A 22313-nucleotide genomic window follows, 5' to 3' on the forward strand; every position below is an offset into this window, starting at 1 on the left:
ATAAACCTTTTGAACAAAACATGTTAGATGAATATCAAGAGAAATATGCAGGAAACGTTGTCATTATTAATGGTATGTCTTGTTCTCTTGTATTTAGTTACGAAAAAGAACAGCAAACAAGGTGGTACAAGTTCAAAAGAGTTGTCCGGTGAAAAAATGAACAAGTGAGGAAAAGAAGCCAAAACCAGATGAAGGCTATATGTATGTTCATGAAAAATGAACTGATTCATTATATCGACAATAAAAGTGAAGAGAATACACAGTTGCTAAATTTAACGATATACTTTTACTCTACAACGTGTAGGTAATTGATGCTCTATTAGTATAAACAAGAAATTGGAACCATAGAATGTTATTTTAAAGTTCTGATTCACTAAGTTGCTCATAGAAAACCTTCAGCCGGTTTTCCATTAAGTGAATCTATTCGAGCGAATATCAAAACATTCCCGAGCTATGATTGGTCGTTGTGTTTTCGTATCACTAACAAAGTAGTTGGAAATTTGAATATAATGACGCTTTCGATTCGTTATATATTTGAAATCAGGCTATATGAATAATACAACTACTGTATAATAGTTCTTTCTGTAAAAATTTCAAAATACTTTTATTATAATACCGGAAATATAAACATTTTGTAACTTTCAAAATAAGCAATAATTTTTAGCAAGTAATTTATGCTGAAAACTTAAATATCTACTGTGTTTGGGATCATTACAGTCGTGTCAAAACATGGTCAATTTCATGTGTACAATATAATATTAATTATGAGTTACAATTATCAAGAAAATGATTCTTCCATTTTATTGTTACCAAAATAATCAGTCTTGTCTTCTACAAAAAACAAATTGTAAAGATATTTGTTTCTTGTGTATTTGGCTAAACATATCAAACACAAATTTGACACTATTAGTTACAGCGACAAATTAATATTAATACAATGATTACAATGTTTCCAGTCATCAGACGATCAACATGGTGACAAAGAAGCAAAAAATGGTACCTTCTGATTACAGAACTAATAACAAGATTTTTTACTAATTCTTCCATATTGTTTTACAAGTTTTTGTTGGGAAACATTATTTCTATAAACACGCAGCACTATGATAATTGGTGAACAAACAGTATTGTTAGAAATTTAAATTGCATTTGTTATATTAACTGTCTATCATTATTAAAATGTATTATTTATTATTATCAACATGTAATGTCTAAATTTTTCTTGACATTTTATTTTCCATATTTTTCCTTATCTTCTTCAATTTCTCTTTGCCTTTTCAAAATAGCTGCATTTTTTTCTTGAATTCTTCTAATTTTCAATTCTAATTCCTTATCTTTATTTTCAGAGTTTTTGGCCAAGTCAATTTCATTATTTTTGGCTGTTTTTTTGGAAGATGCTAAATTCCTCTCTTCTATTTTTCGTATTTTTTCCTGGATTTCTTCTTCTTTCTTTTTACGCTTTAATTTTTCCTCCGCACTCATTCTATCAACAGCACTGTCAGACTTACTAGTTCGAACTATCTTTCTACTAGGTTCTAATGGTAAATCAACATCAGTTTCATCAGAGGTCCGTTTTAATTTCAAACGTTCCTTGACACTTTTCTTTGCTTTTCCATTGTCTTTTGTTACAAATTTCCTTGCATCCTGTTCAGAATTAACATCAGAATCCCACGCATTTGATGAAAGTTCATCTTTACAACCAAGTCGTAATTTCACGGATGCTTTGTGCTTGGACACTGTCTTCCCAAGACGTTCATGTATTTTAGAACTCAAAACAAATGAGCGAACGTTAAAATTCTGATTATGAAGCCATATCTAACCTAGGCATATTTTGTTCGCCATCTATTTGGTCCATTTAAAAACTATTTCTGTACAAAACGACATAATGTATAAATATTTTACTTACATAATAGATCCAAAACTGGAACCACACTCGCGTCTCTGACTGAGTCTGTTACTGCTGGGTTTAAAAGTATCTGACGCTGGGTGCTTGTCAACAAATTATCATCGATCACGGGTGGACGAACATCATCTAAAGCATATCAAACTTGTATTGTTACCTATGATTTCATAACCCTATTGAATATCTATTAGGTATATACAAAATCACTGAGTCAAGAAAAAGGAATGACGTGTTTATAAAAGGTACTGTGAATGATGTGACATGGAAAACACACAAAACATATCAGAAACAGTAGCTTAAAATTGGTATAGTTGCTATTATCATTATATGATAGATTTGTATAATTAAAGGAGTTACACTGCATAAAATAAACCTTTTGAACAAAACATGTTAGATGAATATCAAGAGAAATATGCAGGAAACGTTGTCATTATTAATGGTATGTCTTGTTCTCTTGTATTTAGTTACGAAAAAGAACAGCAAACAAGGTGGTACAAGTTCAAAAGAGTTGTCCGGTGAAAAAATGAACAAGTGAGGAAAAGAAGCCAAAACCAGATGAAGGCTATATGTATGTTCATGAAAAATGAACTGATTCATTATATCGACAATAAAAGTGAAGAGAATACACAGTTGCTAAATTTAACGATATACTTTTACTCTACAACGTGTAGGTAATTGATGCTCTATTAGTATAAACAAGAAATTGGAACCATAGAATGTTATTTTAAAGTTCTGATTCACTAAGTTGCTCATAGAAAACCTTCAGCCGGTTTTCCATTAAGTGAATCTATTCGAGCGAATATCAAAACATTCCCGAGCTATGATTGGTCGTTGTGTTTTCGTATCACTAACAAAGTAGTTGGAAATTTGAATATAATGACGCTTTCGATTCGTTATATATTTGAAATCAGGCTATATGAATAATACAACTACTGTATAATAGTTCTTTCTGTAAAAATTTCAAAATACTTTTATTATAATACCGGAAATATAAACATTTTGTAACTTTCAAAATAAGCAATAATTTTTAGCAAGTAATTTATGCTGAAAACTTAAATATCTACTGTGTTTGGGATCATTACAGTCGTGTCAAAACATGGTCAATTTCATGTGTACAATATAATATTAATTATGAGTTACAATTATCAAGAAAATGATTCTTCCATTTTATTGTTACCAAAATAATCAGTCTTGTCTTCTACAAAAAACAAATTGTAAAGATATTTGTTTCTTGTGTATTTGGCTAAACATATCAAACACAAATTTGACACTATTAGTTACAGCGACAAATTAATATTAATACAATGATTACAATGTTTCCAGTCATCAGACGATCAACATGGTGACAAAGAAGCAAAAAATGGTACCTTCTGATTACAGAACTAATAACAAGATTTTTTACTAATTCTTCCATATTGTTTTACAAGTTTTTGTTGGGAAACATTATTTCTATAAACACGCAGCACTATGATAATTGGTGAACAAACAGTATTGTTAGAAATTTAAATTGCATTTGTTATATTAACTGTCTATCATTATTAAAATGTATTATTTATTATTATCAACATGTAATGTCTAAATTTTTCTTGACATTTTATTTTCCATATTTTTCCTTATCTTCTTCAATTTCTCTTTGCCTTTTCAAAATAGCTGCATTTTTTTCTTGAATTCTTCTAATTTTCAATTCTAATTCCTTATCTTTATTTTCAGAGTTTTTGGCCAAGTCAATTTCATTATTTTTGGCTGTTTTTTTGGAAGATGCTAAATTCCTCTCTTCTATTTTTCGTATTTTTTCCTGGATTTCTTCTTCTTTCTTTTTACGCTTTAATTTTTCCTCCGCACTCATTCTATCAACAGCACTGTCAGACTTACTAGTTCGAACTATCTTTCTACTAGGTTCTAATGGTAAATCAACATCAGTTTCATCAGAGGTCCGTTTTAATTTCAAACGTTCCTTGACACTTTTCTTTGCTTTTCCATTGTCTTTTGTTACAAATTTCCTTGCATCCTGTTCAGAATTAACATCAGAATCCCACGCATTTGATGAAAGTTCATCTTTACAACCAAGTCGTAATTTCACGGATGCTTTGTGCTTGGACACTGTCTTCCCAAGACGTTCATGTAATGACTTTTTACTCTTCTTAACAAATTTTTCTGGATCTGTAAGGAATAAAATATTTGTAAAGTTTAAAAAGTTGTTGTTAATTACTATTTACTTTATGTTTATCATAAATAAACTATAGAATTGATAATAATTGAAACATTGATATATTTTTATCATCTTTTTTTTCGCTCTTACTCACCATTGTCAAATACTACACTAACTCCAGTTGTTTTTGATTCATCACCTACATCAAGCTTTTTAACTTTTTTTAAAAACTTAATACTACTTTCAGATTTTGATTTTCTTGGTTGGTTCTCTTTACTTCTGTAGTTATCTGTTCTTTCATTCAATGACGACTTATTTTTCAATTTTATAGAATCATTTTTTCTATGTTCATTGCTTTTACGCTTTTCAACTTTAGATTCAGTTTGACGTTTTGAATGCACAAAGCTACGTAAGCCTTTTTTATTCATTTCATCATCTGAATCATCAACAAAATCAAATTCTCGTGACTGAACTGCATCTCTACTTCTTTCACGAGTATTATTTTCCCGATGATCATGTTTTTTACGTGTAGATTCATGTGTCTTATCAAAATAGGTTTCTTTTCGATATGGTTCATTCCTACGATTTTCTACTCTTTTATCAGATCTTGAAGCATATCTTAGATCATGATCTTTCCTTCGATCTCTGTGATGATCGGTTTGTCGACCAAAATTTGGTCTCACATTAACATTCAGTTGCATAGAAGTAATTATTCGTGATGGGGCATTCACAATCTGATCACCTATTCGCTCATTTTTTGATTGTTTAAATCTAGAGTCAGTATCAATGTCACTATCAGAGTCACTTAGCGATGCTTTTGTTGTTGCTAACACTTCTTCTTCTTTTACTAATTTCTCTTGCTTTTTCAAGGTATCTGAGGGTACGCGACTATTAACTTTGGATTTGCTCGATTTCCTGCGATCTAAGATACTGGTGCTTTCATTTGAAATTGTTGCAATGATTTTGTTATCCTTTTCTTTATGATTGTACCGATCTCTTTTACCAATATCATTTCTAGGTTGTCTGTCATACTCGCGTCTACGCTCCTCCCTGTCTACATTGTTTCTTTTTCTATCATGGTTTCGTCTGTACCATTCACGCTCTCCATCAGATCTTGAATTTCGCTGGTCATAAGATCTGGAAGGTCCCCTAGAAACAATTTGACTCGTAACATGTGCTTTGTATCTATTTCTCTCTTCAACATGATCATTTCTTTTTCTGTTACGTAAATGATTTCTGAGGTCAATTGTTTTATTACTCTTAACATTTGAAGAAGGGTCAGCTGTTGCATGCTTATTATTTTCAGGTTTAGGGTCTACAGCTCCATTTTGCTTTTCAGAAGTCTTTTCAATAATATTTTTTGAAGGTTCTTCATTTTCTTCAGAAGACAATTGTTCAGATTCACTGGAACTAGTTGAGCTTTCAGTATCACTAGAATTATCAGATTCCAATTCATCTGAATCTGATTTTTCTGGTTCTCCATCAGTACTGCTTTGTTCAATGCTCTCACTATCTGAATCCTCACTACCATCTACTTCATCAGCTACTTCATCAGCAGAACTTTCTGAAGGCTCAATCTCCGGTATACTGTCAACATCCTCTTCTTCTTCCTCTTCTGACTCAGAATCAGATTGAAACCGACTAAATTTATCATTTCTAACTTCTTTTTTCACCTCTGGTACAACTGTTTCTTTAGTATTGGTTTCTTGTGTATCAACTAGTGGGATTGATATGAGGTTGTTTCCACAAACAGAATTTCCAGATGCTTCTGAAAGTACTTGAGAAGTTCCTCTTGGCTGTAAAATATCAAAGTAATTATATAAATATAATAATAAAATGTGAGTATTGATAATAAAGTTTTTTTAGTATTAACAAATTGCAAAAAAGAGTTTTATGGGTGAATAAAAAAGGGAAGTACAGGTATGTTTGAGAATGGCATTCTGGAGTAATGCTAGGTAAATGCACAAGATTTGACAACTTTCATTGCCATTCTCTCTCTATATTTTTAGTTGCGTGCAAATGCGACTCTACAGCTCACTATGTCGGTCGGTTGGTCGGTCAACACTAACTCAAATTTGCGCCCGCGACTGCGGCCAGTATATTTTTGAAAACAGAGTATAGTGTTCACTTTGGTCTTAGAATTATAAATTAGAATTAAAAATTAGAACTACAAATAAAATCTTCAACATGTATATAGTTTAAATGGAAACACTATTTTAGTAATATTAGAGGGAGAGTTCAGCAATGTTTCAGATATAAGTGAATAGTAAATGGAATGTTTCTTCAGAACATTCAAACTACCTGAGGGGTGACTGCTTGTGGAACTACAGCTTTCTTAGTTTTTAGGGCTGCTAATCTCAATGCTTCTAAATTGTCATCTTCATCATTCACTTCCTCTTTGCTCTTGTTACTCTCATCCTGTTGGTCATTTACTGTTAAAGGTGATGGCTGTGCAGATCTCTGAATCAGAACAATGTTATTGATTATTATTTAGGATTATGTCATGGAAAAAATAGGTTGGCACATTTTGACATGCAAAGCATTATTAGTTTTTAACAAAACAATTAAAAAAAACTTACGACATTTAAAGAAGCTAAAGCTGCATTTCGTAAAGAGGCCAAATCCTCATCATCCTAAAGAGATAATAAAAATAATAAATGTAAAACACATCTGTTTTCTATTTTTTTTATTGTGCTGCATTTTTTTAACATTAGATCTCTAAAATTAAAAATGCAATTGCTACTGTGAAAAGTAACCTCAGTTACTGGTTTTGGTCTACAATGAAAGCTAACCTTCTTCCTTCATAAAACATTTTCCACAGTTTGCATATATATTTTTCTGTACAGGTACTGTAGTCTCCTTCTTAGCCTAACTAAGCTAGGCATAGTTAGTAGTAGCCTAGGCTAGCTATCAGTAGAATGTAGTACTAAGTAGTAGTATTGGGATATGACCGGTTGGGCCGCCGACAAGTTGAGCCGCCGGTGATTTCTATGAAACGCCCAGTGCATGCGTCTTTTACGACATTTCGCGTAGTGATTAGGATGGTGTCCTAGTACACAAGTTCATGGTCTTGGTTTATTGGTCATGAAAATAAATAATATATATAATTACATATTACAATTAACAACACAGCAAAGGAAAGTAGTAATATTTAATAATTTAATTGTTTTAATCTTTCGAGGAAAAAATTCAGTGCACTCATAATTTTTCTCGCGTGTAGGCCTACCACGTAAAGTCACGTTGTCTCTCTCAGGACGACTAATTAATAGAGTATTAACATTCTTCGAATGAGGTTAAATAAATATTATTTTTTATTTACTAATCTTTTAATATAATATTTTATTGAATTTTACATTGTTAATACACAAAATATTTTACTAAAAAACGTGATTTTATGTAATTATTTTACCGAAAAATGGAGTAGGCCTAGTTCATACAACTGCCGACTGAGGGGCAACATGTTTACGTCATTTTTGGCTAAAAACGATCACTTTCGGTGATTTTTTATATTTTGGAATCTACAAGCCAGATTTTCATAATTATTTAATTATAATATTTAACAATATATATATACTAAAAACCATGATATATAAACTTTTGAATGTACATCGTTATCCCTAATATAAATAGAACGAGCACCGGCGAAAGTTAGCATTTGGCGTTCCATAGAAAATAACGTTTTTCTGGCGGCGGCTCAACTTGGCCTAATCCGTAGTATTTACTTAGTTAGTAGTAGGCCCCTATCATTCTTCCTATGATTAGAAGAAGTTCTTTTTAAAATCTTAAATCAACTGTTTGTCTCTCAAAACATTTATTGTCGTTGCTTGGTTGCATCTGTCTAATGCTTACATTATAATTTTAAAAGCCTAGACCTACCTAGTGGGCTAGGCCTAAAGAGTGAGCTACAGTCCTACTAGTCAGTCAGCCCTCTCTACTACTACAATTCGATTCGTCGAAAGACACGATGTATCATCAGCGAGGCCTAGCTTATTAATTAGGCTTGAATAGAAACAAATCTGTAGTTTAAACATTTATGGTAAATAAGTTATACTCTACAGATTATAATACTCCTATTTAGCTACAAAATAATAGTTCCAATATTATATTTCTTATATAAACAGTACAACAATAATAATATTATTTTTCATACCTCAAAATCAGACGCCATTTTAAATTAAAAGGCGCCCTCTTGAATTATGATGACGTCATTATACATTGCGCATGCGTGTAGACTTAAGTTCCGTCGTCAAAAAAAAGAGTAAACATTCAAATACAGATCCCCGCGAACTGGAATCACAGAATTACTCTGTCTTGTGTTCAACTTGATATTAATCGTTCAAAAGAAGTTGTTTCGTTCAAAGTAAGTCTATAAAATAAATGTTAAACTGTTTTTAAATTGTTGTTTTATATTCTTGTTTTCATCTTGTATTATCGTAATCAGACTCATCCCCAGGTATTTCGTTCGTATACAGGAGACAGACACCACACCTCAGTCATACCTACTACTAGCTAGTCTACCAGTCAGGTATACCGTGCAATACAGGAACAGTAGGCCTACCGTATATTTCGGTGTATAAGTCGCACTTTTGACACGCAAATTTGACCTCTAAATTAAGGGTGCGTCTTATACACCGAACATAAATGCCTCACCACACAGATTTTACATAGGCCTAGGCTATCGTCACCTCGTTTTCTAGGCCTGAGTAGGCTAGGCCTAGCTACAGTAACTAACTAACGTAACGGCAACTTGCTTCTGCCTAGGCCTAGTTTTCAAGTCATTTTAGCATGATGTTATACTAAATATGATGAAAAGATTTGTTCATTATGGCGCTCCGATAAAATATCATTTGTAAACGTTTACGTCGTACGATTGGAATAGTATTTATTTATACAGTAGTTATACGCACGATCGCCGTACCCCAAGCGCAAGCCCTTCTTTTGGTGGCCACATGGTGTACGGTATTCGACTAGGCCTAGTATATTCTCCATGTGATTATAGCATGGACCTAGCGTACACACTTCTCGGATACATAGATACTAATCGAATACGATTGTCCGTGAAAACGTGCGCCCTCTCGAAATGATCGAGCGAGGCTAGCCCACACACGTGCGTGTTACACACAAGGTCATGCACTCGATGTTGCGGCGAAACTCATGAATAACAAGTTAGAAAGAACTTGTTGAGGCTGGGCGCGGCCGAGCCTAGGTAAGAAAAAACCTAAATAAAGGACGCCGTTGTAGATATAACAAAATATATTATTACAATAATATTGATTACAATTTAAAAAAACATTGTTTTGATGAAATATAAGGTGCGTCTTATACATCGACGATATAAAAAATACCGATATTTTACTCTCAGTTGGGGGTGCGTCTTATACACAGGTGCGACTTATACACCGAAATATACGGTACTCACTATAATCACCATAGATGCCGGTGATGAAGGGCTAACCATAAGGAGCCAGAAAAACTGTGCTGTCAATGATTGACAGATAGGCCTAGTTGAAACAAACTATAGTGTAGCGATGCACTTGTGCATTGACGATATAGTTTAATTAACAAATTAATTTGGAGTCTAAAAATGGGGTCATCAAATACAAGACAAACAGGTGGTAAACTACAGTGTAAGGTAGGCCACACCTAGAGGCGTACCACAGGACCATGCACTGCCTTAGACCAATAATAATAAAAACATCTCGCTATGAATATGATCTGATCAGAAACCACATTCTTCATGTTTAAAGCTTTTAAGCGGATTATATTTAGAGTGGCTCAGTTTATATTATAACAAATATCCCTATCACTCACAATGTCAAAATAAATAAATAATCCACTATCAAAGTGCTCAAAGCAGTTTGATTATTTAAAGTACAAAATATTTTAACATAATTTTTTCATAGTTCATTTTCAAATTTTGTTACAAACAATAGTAGGAGGTTGCTATTATATTGATATTTTAATACTAGTTATTAAATAAAATACGGTATAGTTTAAACACATTTTGTTTCCACAATGCGGCTACGTGCATATCGAGTGAAAAGATGGTCACCTGGCTGCATGGAACGTTGTAAAAACGAAACACTAAGATGCAATTTTATTTGCCGGAGCCAGATCAGGTGTTAAAAAAGCTTTAATGTCTTAAATTTAACATATATTTTATAACCTGTTTTAAACAACTTGTAACAACTTTTGCTTAATGTGAAGACAATTTTTTTGAAAATCTCCTAAGATTTCACCAAAAAACACACACCAACGAGAGGCAAGTTTTTTGGTTCTGAAATGTCCAGAGTTGTTACTGCGCGTGTATGCGCTCCTTGGTGTCAAATAGTGCACAACTACAGTATGTTTCTCAGGGTTCGCGTATGCATGTATGAAAACGTGTAAATAAACCATGTTTAGCACTATGCACAGAGCAGGGATGTTGGGACATGTTTTCTCGCTCTCTACCTCAACATAGTTTTCAAATTATGGGTTTTTTTCAGTTTAACCAGGGCATCACGTATGCAAAACCCAGGAGAGCAACAAATCGCTCTCCTCAAATCACCGAGGAGAGCAATTCGCTCTCCTTGCAAAAATTTTAAATCGCTCTCCTCAAATATTTATGTTGAAGTTGAAGGATGGTCGCCCTTATTAAAAATGGCTGGCCCTTATTAATTTTTTGTACACATTTTTTTGCCCGACAGGGGATAACCCCCCCCCCCCCCCCCCCCCCCGGGCACAACAAATGTATACTGTACCTCTCCCCTAAAATCCACCACACCCACCTTTACACACAATATTTTCCGTGGGGATCGTATTATTCTACAGTACAAAAAACTCAAGCCAATTTTTTTTTTTATGGCCTGCCTGGGTAGATTGGGTTTCAGGAGCCTGGAGAATCCTGTCCTGGCCAACTATATGCCTTTAGCCTAGCTTTTCTAGCCTAGCTTGTTGGCCTAGAAATCAGACAGAAAACCTGAAAAGTATTTACCTGCAATTCATAAATTATACAATTCTAACATGCAACAGCCATTAAAATATTGATAATAAGTTACAAAGTGTCATTTTAAAATAATTAAGAAAGATATTTGATCGTGTTTACATGTGTCACACATGGGCGCACGCACAATAGGGGGGGGGGGGGAGGGCTGAGAGAGCTTCTAGAAGATGCTGACGTCACACATCAGCACGTGTTTTGAGGAGGATTTGAGTGACCAAAATTGGTTAGAACTTTCGAAGAAATAATCCATCTTCAAAATGACATAATTAAAGCAACCAGCAGCTAAGCTTTTTTAAATAATAAACATTATATTTAGGCCTCCTATATTAATGTTTCCTTTTAAAATTAAATATATTTTATTAACTCGTTCCATAAAAACATAAAGGGAAAAATTATTGGTTGGGACATGATCTTCCTGTAAAGGAGGTGTTTCTATGACACCGTACTGGTTGCACTATGAGGCGATGAAGTAAACTCGCCCTTGAATGCGCGCAGGCAGGGGAATCCCCTTTGTTGGTACCTCGCACTGTGAGATGGAGCGCGATGAATTGCTCTCCTTTTCGAAGGTTGTTGATTGCGATCGCGCTCGCGATCCTTAAAAACGAGGGACTGCCATTAGGCTTGTAGCTTTATAACTTAGCTTATATATTATTAGCCTAGGCCTAGATTGGTTTTAACTTTTAAAAATCCACGTGTTTTTAGGCCTCTTGACAGAAAAATCAACACTGTCAAAAGCTAGGCTCTATTTTGAAAATTAAGGAGCGCGATAAATTGCTCTCCTCGAAGCCTGTTGAGGAGCGCGGAGGAGCGCGGTCGCGCAGGCGCTCCTTATAAATGATGCCCTGGTTTAACAATATTTTTTTAAAATATAGAATCTAAATTGTTTTAATTAATTGTTTTTTGTTAATAACACTATAAAATGTTGGGTATAAGTTTAAGAGTTTACTAAACAGAAGGCAGAATTACTATAAAATAACTAAACAATCTCTAGATCGCTTGGAGAATATCGTTTTTTATTCAGTTCAGATATGTAAAAGTTTTTCAATATACAGTAGTAATCGATCAATCAGTCGGCAAGTTGCACATGTAGTAAAGTGATACAATTAGCAGCTTTGATGAGCCGCAAGTTCTCTGAGCATTACTTGCTGTTTGCGTACGTAGGTCATTAATCTTAAAGAATCTTGACTATAAACACATTTACAGCCATCATGTTCACTTTAGATCAGTAAATTTATTCTTATTCTTAAATTTGGCACATTTAAGAGATCTGTATTGGACTCTAGTAATAACAAGTTGTGTTGCTAACTGTGTGAGATTGTAATCATAAACTTGACATGTTTTTCAGTGAATAATTAGCTAATATTCATGCTGAACCAAGTCGATGCAATTTACGCAGAATTTATTGTTAATAGTACTGTACAAGACTAAGCCTTGGTTGACACTTGCACAAATTTTGTTCCAGCACGGCCTCACCAGTCAATGGGTTTTGAAAAACACACTTTTTGTTAAATTACTTCCCATCCAGTAGTGTCTAGATATAAAATCGATCAAAGTGCTGCAGAGTATATTAATCTGATTGATTTTTCAATAGACTATTGATATAATATACATGTAGTTTTAAGTACTGTAACATTTGAATTGAATACAACTCTAAACTACCCTGTAATGTTTAAAAATAAAACCAGGTGATTCACACTTAACAGCATAAAATTATATATGAAGACATACTTTAATTTGTCATGGAATTACAGTACCCTATAATTGCACTGACGAGTAAATATATTTTTGGCCAAAATATTAAGATATTTTAAACATTCTTTTCAATCAGCTAACCAGAGCCACTGTATCTTTTAAAACTTATTTTTATATTAGATCTTGACAAACTTATCATTATATTATTACTTAAAGAATCGATATTCAATAGAGCTTATAAAAACAGTTACTTATATTACAGATATAACATAGGCCCTGTTTCTGCTGCCAACTAAATACCGTATATTATACGGTATTTTTTGAATACCGTATATATACGGTATATTTTTGGCAGCAGAAACTGCGCTCATAAAAAATATACCGTATTTTGTATACGGTATTTTCCCCACAAAATTTGTGGATAAAATACGGTATTTACAAATTTATACCGTATTTTTTGTACCCGTTTCTGCTGCCAATAAAAAATACCGTATTTTTTTTTTACATGACAAAAGGTCAACATTCGTGTTTTTATTTTCTGTCGCTGTCAGCTGTTTTACACACGTGTATATATATATTCGGCGAAAATGTGGAGCGAAGACGTCACAGTTTTACTAAATAAATTTGTGTGGGGAAGCTAAAATGTCTGGCCAACTAAAAGGTAATAAAAGGGACCACCACATTTATAAAGACATTTCTAAAATAAAAAAGCAGGAGTATGGAATAGACTTGTCTCCAAAGCAAGTAAACTCAAAGCTGAAGAGCCTGCGAAAGCAGTACAACATTGCAAAATACAATAACTCGGGGAGGGAACGAATTAATTGTCCCCATTACGATGTTTCTGTGCTCTCACAACATCTCTATCACTAGGGCTAGGCTGTTGAAAGTGAGACGTAAAACTTCCTTTATTGCGACTTTTAATTATCGATCAAATAAATGAATGGCAATTTGGGTAAAAAAGATGAAATTTAACACGACCACCCAAGAAGTATTGTTAGCAGAAACGGGGTACTAAAAAATACGGTATAAAAAATACCGTATTTTATACCGTATTTTTATACCGTATTTTTTCAGTACAGGGTTTTAGTAGTGTATTGTTCTAGACTTGTAAAGATTATTGTAAGTTCAAGTCTTACTCAAGAATAATTTTAGTTTCTTAATGTATTTTTCATATCTGATCTAAGTTTACTCCATGTTTGTATTTGGTTTGAGGCTAAATAACATAATCATTTATATTGATATACTGTTTTATTTCAACCATAAATATTACTGTATATAACTAGTACCTTTTAGTTTAATAGCAATATTAATTATTAATTAAACTTTAAATCAATATAATTAAATCATGTTTTGATATTGATTAATATTTTTCATTTTGTATGATTTATCTTTAATATTAACTGTACTACTGTGTAATAAGATATCTTTAAATAAGGGGAAAAAATCAAGCATTTATGTTGGAATGATACAGTTAATTCTGAATAAAATAAAATGTGACTACAATTTAGCAAAAGAAACAAGGCAAAAAATTTTCACCATTGATTTGAGATTTGTACTAACTGGTGAAGGAAAAATAATAAAATTAATACAGTAGTAGATTCAATTTTAGCAGGATTTTGGGACTGGACTGTATCAGTGTTTTGTTCATGCCTTGTACTTTATAGAGTATTACTGTATCTATGCTTCAGTAATCCCACCCCCTAATTTTGTTTAAATTCAGACAATAATCTACAGTATTCATAATGCAAATCAAGTATAAATCACACCCACTCATTTTGAAAATTTTTTTATCCAGGCCTCATGTCAGTCTCGCACAATAGGATTGTACACAACAATGATGACCAGCCCATCTATACACTATAGTATATTAATTTACATTTTTTACAAAATAGTGGTTTATGTATTCAAGATATATGGTCTACAATATTTGTAAATGGTAATTATTTAGCTACATATTTGATATTTTAAACATTTAGCATATTACGCCTTTATCTTCTTTTTACTGTGCTTTGGGAATTATACATTACATGATATATTATGTACAATAGCAACCTTTACCTTTTTAATCAACAAACAACTTCAAGCTATGTAATCAGTGAACAGCATAAATTATTCAACAAAATATTAATAATCATTGGTATGCTGGAGGCATACCTGTAAGTAATTACAAATGTTTAAGGTTCTGTTCACACACGAAGATCAATTATTATAATTTTTTAGTGTATCTAAACTAAACACTACTGTATAATGTCAATAATATAGTTTTTTAACATATAAAGACATTGTGAAGAATTTGAATATGGGCAGAGAGTGAAAAAGTTGTTCGACAAAAGGAATCATTAATGAAGATGTTAAAAAATGTAACAAAAAGCTAAACAGGGAAGGCCGTTCAATATTATCAATAAAGATATTCTGCACAAGATGCCATACAGTAACTATATACCCAAAAAATAGGCCATAACATTTTGATGATTGAAGCATCAAAATGTTTTGGATTAAAAAATTGCAAAAAAAAGAAATTGTGTGATATTTTTTAATTGTACTGTAGGGCGACTGAGACATTAAACCATTACATTGGAATAGGTTCACTTGGCTGATTTGATTCATTGTTTGTGTGGTAGCAACATCTTGCTGGGCCGGCCTACTGTTGCCCTACATACCCCTCACTTCCAGCATCTTCAGTATAAAAAAGATAATTAAAAAGTATCAAAAATTTGAAATATAATTTACTTGGAAAAGACAATGTTAAGCGTTCAATACACAATGGTTGACAAAAATATATAAATATTCAATAGATTAAACTTAAAAATTAAGTAGACATTTTGGTGGGAAACAATTTATCATAATATGCACGTTGAGAGTGTTTGAATAAACTGCAGTATCAGATGCTTGTTTAGAGTGGGTGATCAATGCATGAATCGTTCATGTGTTAAGTATAAATATGTATATCAATAAACATGATTTTTTAGAGGCATAAATACACATTGTTCATAGCTAGGTAAATTTTGGCCCCATTACATTGGAGGGTGCTTAATGTAATTTCCTTTCAGAATTGTATCCTCTCTTCGGAGAGAGAGAGTGTCTATAGTTGGTTAGATAAAGGAGGTAAATCTAGGCACAATAATGTTATTCTTGATAGAATTAAATTACCTTTTAGTTTCTCAAATTCTCACATTTCAAATACACATTTTTGCTGGCAGTGTAAAAACAAGTCAAGCTGATGGAATCTTATGTCAGATACTCTATGCATATCAGTACTTTGTGGTATTCTTGCAATGCTACATTTCTATCATACTCACTGAACATGATTAATGAATGAGTAAAATGACATTTTCTAAAAATAGCCTATGTTTTCAGGTTTCATCATTTTGCATTTACTGCTGGATTTGGGATTATCCTAATGTTTTCTTAAATCCGTAATGTATGAAATAATCTGTAGTCGTTTTAATGAAAAATCTATTATGAAATTTGTGTATTTGCGCCACTCCTGTAGGCAATTATATTCAAGAGAATGGAAGCATTAGGAATAAGTTACCATGCGGTAGATTATACAGTAGTTTACTACGGCCAAAAAATAGGTATTTGGAAACTCAAACTGGGCATGTGCACACCTAAAAGCACGTCTTGGAACAGTAGTTATTGTGAGATGAGCAGCGTTTTTTGTATTTGTATTTCTTGTTTAACTTTCCTCTTCTCTTCTTAACGTTTTCCGTCTTGCGACATTACGCTTTCCATAATTTGTTTCCATTTTTGTCTGTTTATGGCAGGATGGTTTGTTATTGTGTTAGTGTCTACATGTCCTTGTAAGTCTTTTTTTATTTGGTTCATCCAGTTATTTCTTAGGTTCCTACAGATCGTTTTACTTTCCTGTAGTTAATTTAACTTTACCAAGCAAATATTAAGATTTACCAACTCCCATGGAAAACTAGCAGCGTGGTACAATACGTTAACTATTCCCACTTGCCAATTAAAAATTTACAGTTTAACATAACCAAAAATCCAGTGCAAACAATATCACTCTTAAAAAACCAGTAATTTGTTGCTTTTCACGGCTTAGACCTTACCGTCAAAAAATTCCATAAACTTTCCTTCCCTCGGATGATTTTACAAGCTTTTAAAGTCCATTTACATTGCAATTTTACAGTTTAACACACTACCATACGGTATTGTTAAAAATGATCATAAGATTGCCAGTAGTAGTAATAGAGTAACAAAATTTGAAAGAAGTAAATTGTATGCAAGAAAACATCATATTTAAATTACTAAATTGCATCGTCATGGTTATAAAACTGTAACTGTAAATTCAAAATCAATTTTAGTAGGTAGATAATTCAACGTCTTTAAGTTTCTTTGTTTTAAAGATGAAAATCAATAGATAAGTAGATATTGATGTTGCTGCATTTAAAAAATTGATTTTTAAAACTCAAGCTGAATCAGTATCTTAAATACAACTTTAAGGCTGTGTTTGAACTACATGTCCTGAAAGATACTGGCCCGGTTCTTTAATAAAATGCACACTTAAGCATTTTGTGTAAACTGGAGCTACGTTTACACAGTCTAATCCGAGAAGACTCGTTCTACCACCAGAACCATGGGGAGAGTGAACCCATTTTTTTTATCTTCTGAAACATAGTCCCATAAAAGCAGTTAGTAATCAGTAAAGTTTTGTTTTGACCTCAGATACCCATTAAAAAGTGCCAAGAAAAGTGTCTTGCCTAAAGGACACACATTCAAACTCACACCAGTCCAAAGACCAGCACACAGTGTTACATGGGGTATAGGACATATATATAATAATTCCGATTTCAGAGTGTAATTTTACATTAATTTAAGAGATATGAAATATCAAATTACATTCATAACATTTTCATCTACTTTTTGCACACAAAAAACTCTGTAGCCAATCATAGCTCAGTATTGGCTAATTCAAATGAATAAATTTGCGTAATTTGATAAACCGCAATTGAACTCTGATAAGGAAGAGAGCGTGTAAACTGGTGATTGAATTCATGACATGGTTAGCATGATCGTACGGCCACTTCTGGATAATCCATGGTAATTGAATGAAAATTAATTTTATAGTCAATTATAATATATCCAGCTATTAAATGAAGCCGTGCCATGTAAAAGTACCTTGATTTGAATAAATTAATTGATCGTATTTGAAAAAGGTACAGTTCGAAAAGAAAAGTATTTACCCTGAAATTTTGTTTGTTTGTTGAAGCCCGCCCCACTAAATCCACACAGACAGCCATTAAAAACTTGTTATGAAATGAGTCGAGCCAATAACATCCGTAGACCTTTACGTTTTTAAAACATACTCTACTATTTTTAATTAAATGTCTTGATTTTTAAATAAACCATTGAATACAGCAACACCATTGGATTGGATACAACATTACCATTTTGCATGGTGATGATGTGTGTCCATTTTATTAAATTTAGGGTATATTGATTTCTTATCCCAATAGTGTCATTAGCACAGGAAATTGTTAAAAACAATTTTCAGTAGGTTCGGTATTGAAAAAAATATAGATAGATATAGAAATTACCATTGATCCTCATCTTTCATTATAAGAAAATGATCTAATAGCTTCAACAAATTCATGTTAATTATCGTAAGTAATTAAGTTATCTCTAAGGACAAGAGATGGATTTTTGTTGACGCCACGTATAAACATTGATCTTACAAAAAGTTTCTCTTTCAACATATTGCATTTCATCATTAATTCCTAATATCAGTTTTTCCTAAGATCTGTCTACATTATCAAACTGTCATGTGACAAAAAAAAGTGATGTGCCCAATATATGGACATGATATGTTATGGCTACTATTTGGCCACATCACACTTTTTTTGTCAAACTAGTTTGATAGTGTAGATAGAGCTTTAAAGAAATACAATTACCTCTCCAGGTCTTTTATATTAATATCAAGCAAACTAATTGTTTCTTTATTAAGCTGTTTTATGTAATAAAAGCCTTCTTGACCTCCCCTTTGCTTTATTTTACTGGATTTATATATATAACATAGACAACCACAATATCATTTGCTAAATCTAAATTTGTGTTCTTATAAATATGTTTTTGTAAAATATATACCTACAGTACATACTGCATTATTTTATTTATAATTGTCAATAGTATGAAAGCCATAATAGTAAATACTGTATAATCAAAATAGTAGTTTGATTGAAATCAAATACGGTTCACACGCCCATGTAATATAATTATTAAATGCACTTTGGAATAGTGCATGGCTTTTGGAATTAAAAATCACTTTGTTGTAGGTGTGAACATTCTCATAGTAAATTAAATTTATATTGCAAATTGTATTTAATTAATGTTTGTCTTTGATTTGTTTGTTCTTTACAGTTCACCTACTGTACAGTACTTTCTCCTATTGACAAAATATTGATATATTCAATTTGTCTATTTTGTGCCTAGCTTACCTGGATAAACCGACAATAGCCTTTCTCCTCGAAGAGCGAGATATACCTCGAAAAGTAGAAAATTTATCTGATCCAATCACAACATACAGTTAAAGATATTAATAATAAAATGATCAATCAATACCTATAGTTAGAAACCCCACTTTCTTGTGTATCCAATGAGGGGGAAGATGCTATAATTGAACACTATGGCTAATAGTGTTTGGTCTCAAATGTGTCCCCTTAATCATTAGGGTTATACTGTATTCAACTTTTGTATTTAAATCTGTTGCAGAAAAGAATTGATATGTAGTTATTAAAGATAGAAGAAGAAGAACATTCAATAATTATCATTTAACATAGACTATACATCTTAAATTATTATTTACTTTTTTGTGATATTGATGTCTGAATTTTTTACATTACGCTTTTTATAGACTAATATATCTTCACCTAGTGAATTTATGGTGCAAATAAAAGGGAAATGTAGCAAAACCAAGGTGGTGATTTGAGAGTAAATGTACGCAAAAGTAAACGATACAATTTTGCTGATATTAGCACTAAAGAGATAGGAAATGTAAAGCATCAATCTTCTCGGCATGGTGTTTCATAAAAAAAAAAAAGTGTTTTAAAAATGCAGTTTTGATTGAATGGTTGTCCAATACTTTGGCTATTAGTGTTGAAGATACATTGATTAATGGTTTGGAACAGCAATAGAACATACTGTATGCTATATAATAATAATACAGTAGTTTCCGTCTCTTCTACGTATCGACAATTTAAATCTACCACAGTGTATGATTTTCAAATTATTTTTCTCATAACTTTAAAACATAGGGAAACCCTTTGGGAAACCTCTTTTCAGGGGACACCTTAATGGGGATTATTGGGGACATTTTCCTGTGAAGCAAGCAATGGCTGATATATATGGATTTTTACACTATGGTCACCCCTATTCAGAGGACATCCCTAGGAGACACTTTGTTGGGTCCCAAAGGAGTCCCCTTAAAGATGAAAAATATAATTCTTGAATATGCCATTTTAATGTAGCATAATAGTTATCTACTTCGACCAAAAATTGGATCGAAAAAAAAATGTATTTATCGGAAAAACTAATTTAAAGCAAAAAATGGTCAAATTGGCAGCCAGTGGGTTTTTGGTTGAATTTAACTATTTGTTTTATCAGTGTATAAGTGAAAACATAATTTTTTTTTTTTATGGAAGTGGTATACATATTAAAACTACAAAATAACATATTCAAAGTCTGATTTAATTAATCTTCATTTTTCATGTTTTTTGGGAGACAATACATCTTTAATAGGTGTTCTACTAACTGTATATGTACAGTACTTGTTTACTGATATTATTACATACCATATAGTAGGTGCTGATTAAGTTTTGAAGAATTTGAGAGATTTTCAATGAAAATGGGTTCAATTAATTAAGCAGTGTAGTCAAATAATTTAAGAATATATTCATAAATAGTTCACAATTAGATTATGTTTGAACAAATTAAAAAAAGCTCACAAAACTATTAACAATTATTTAGACTCATTTAATCATTATTGTCAAAGAATTATGCTCGTTTCCTTTTTTATATGACATCATTAGCAATGCGTTACCTATGGTTGCTAGGCAACAAAAACATCAACATCTTCGGTATTTAGTGAACTATGTCACTAATAATACTTAATAGCACATTATACAATTTCTTCCCTCTAGGAATGAAATAGTAAAGAACTATTTGCATTTCAATAGAAAGGTGAAATTTAGACAACAGAAGAGTGAAGTAAAGAATTTTATTTTGCCTTTAGCCTTCGTTTGTAGATACGTTAAAATTCAACATTAATTAAATTCTGAACATTGTTTATGTAAAATACTGCAATACAATACCAATTTTATTCATGAAACAAGTAATAATAGTTAATAGTAATACAAAGGAAATTTTAGTTATTTAGGACAAACACAAAAAAAAAACCAATTCTCTAGTTCATGACAAAAAAAATTTTAAACCACTCAATTTCCATCAAAGTTTTATGAATACAGACTTTATAACTTATCATTCTAATGTATTACTATCATAAAAAGGAAATCCCTGGCGTAAAAATCTTGAAAGCAAAGTATAGAATCTTTTATAACTCTTCAGTCATACACAAAAATAATTTCCAATTCATTGTATACCACCTGTGGAGACATTGAAATAAAAATAATTAAAGCATAAATGTATTTTAATGTTATATGAGGCAATTGACAACAATTGACATGCCTTTCATGTCAATATAATTTTCAAACCTCTCTAGCATCAGTATGCATTATGGAAATATTCAATATTCGGTATGTGACTGACTACAGTAAAGTACTACTTGGAAATATCATAATAGAGTCAGTAATTAATGGCATGCACTTAAGCAGAGATCTTTTGTGCATTGAAAAGTGAATCAATATCTTATAGCAGGCACATAAACAAATTAGCAACATAAACTGTTGACCTTAAACTTTTTAAACCTGTTACTGTATTTCTCTCCTACTGATCCTGTTTCTCTACAAAATTATTTTATGAAAGCTAATAGCTACCTGCCAAGCAATTTTTTTGACATTGTATTAAGAAAAATCCTTCAACAATTATAGATTGCTAGGTCATTTTGATTGCCTTCAGATCAAACATATTTTTTCGCACACTGTTTATTGAAAATGCTACTGTTTTTCGGTCGGGGACAACACTCAAGTAAGACTTACCGTTCTTTATTCAGATGATTTGAAAATTGCTCCCAGAATTTTGATTGGGATTGCTGCTGTGATTCATACTATTAAGGTTTTGTAATTTTTGTTTTCGTACAGTAAATGTATGATGATGACGACAATAGTAACATTGCAATAGCATGATAGCAATGATATTTCATATGGTTTTTGAATAAATTTAGGATAATTAATTTGTATATTCTCATGCATATTTGGTACCGTCTGTTCACATAAGTTTTTTCCCTCCTGTCCAGATGTATGTAGTAAATACTGGCCAACACAAAAGTAAACAAATTCAATAATAAACAAATTAAAATTACTGATTTTTGCATATGATGTGTTTGAGAATTACGTAAGTAGTACCTGACCCATGACCCCATCTGATGCTTGTAGTTCATGACTTCAACATCAAGATTTGATTGA

At 32.0% G+C, this 22313-nt stretch overlaps 2 protein-coding genes across 2 annotated transcripts in view; one reads left to right on the plus strand and one right to left on the minus strand.

Annotated features, from left to right (window-relative positions):
* Positions 1 to 126: 126 nt before the first annotated feature.
* Positions 127 to 8236, minus strand: LOC140052487 (uncharacterized). Its single transcript, XM_072098094.1, has 6 exons — positions 8200 to 8236; positions 6629 to 6682; positions 6351 to 6509; positions 4204 to 5845; positions 3498 to 4060; positions 127 to 1794 (listed from the first exon to the last, which is right to left on the minus strand). Exons 1-6 carry the CDS (start codon positions 8215 to 8217, stop codon positions 1228 to 1230), a joined length of 3003 nt encoding a protein of 1000 aa, XP_071954195.1. The 5' UTR covers positions 8218 to 8236; the 3' UTR covers positions 127 to 1227.
* Positions 8237 to 8253: 17 nt separating this feature from the next.
* The window catches only part of LOC140052619 (maternal embryonic leucine zipper kinase-like), a 69584-nt gene continuing 55524 nt past the window's right edge, over positions 8254 to 22313 (plus strand). Inside the window, exon 1 of the mRNA XM_072098275.1 lies at positions 8254 to 8409. The gene's annotated coding sequence lies outside the window, so the exon portion shown is untranslated. The remainder of the gene's footprint in view (positions 8410 to 22313) is intronic.

Source organism: Antedon mediterranea, chromosome 6 (genome assembly GCF_964355755.1).
Source record: "Antedon mediterranea chromosome 6, ecAntMedi1.1, whole genome shotgun sequence".
In the NCBI taxonomy this organism is placed as follows: Eukaryota; Metazoa; Echinodermata; class Crinoidea; order Comatulida; family Antedonidae; genus Antedon; species Antedon mediterranea.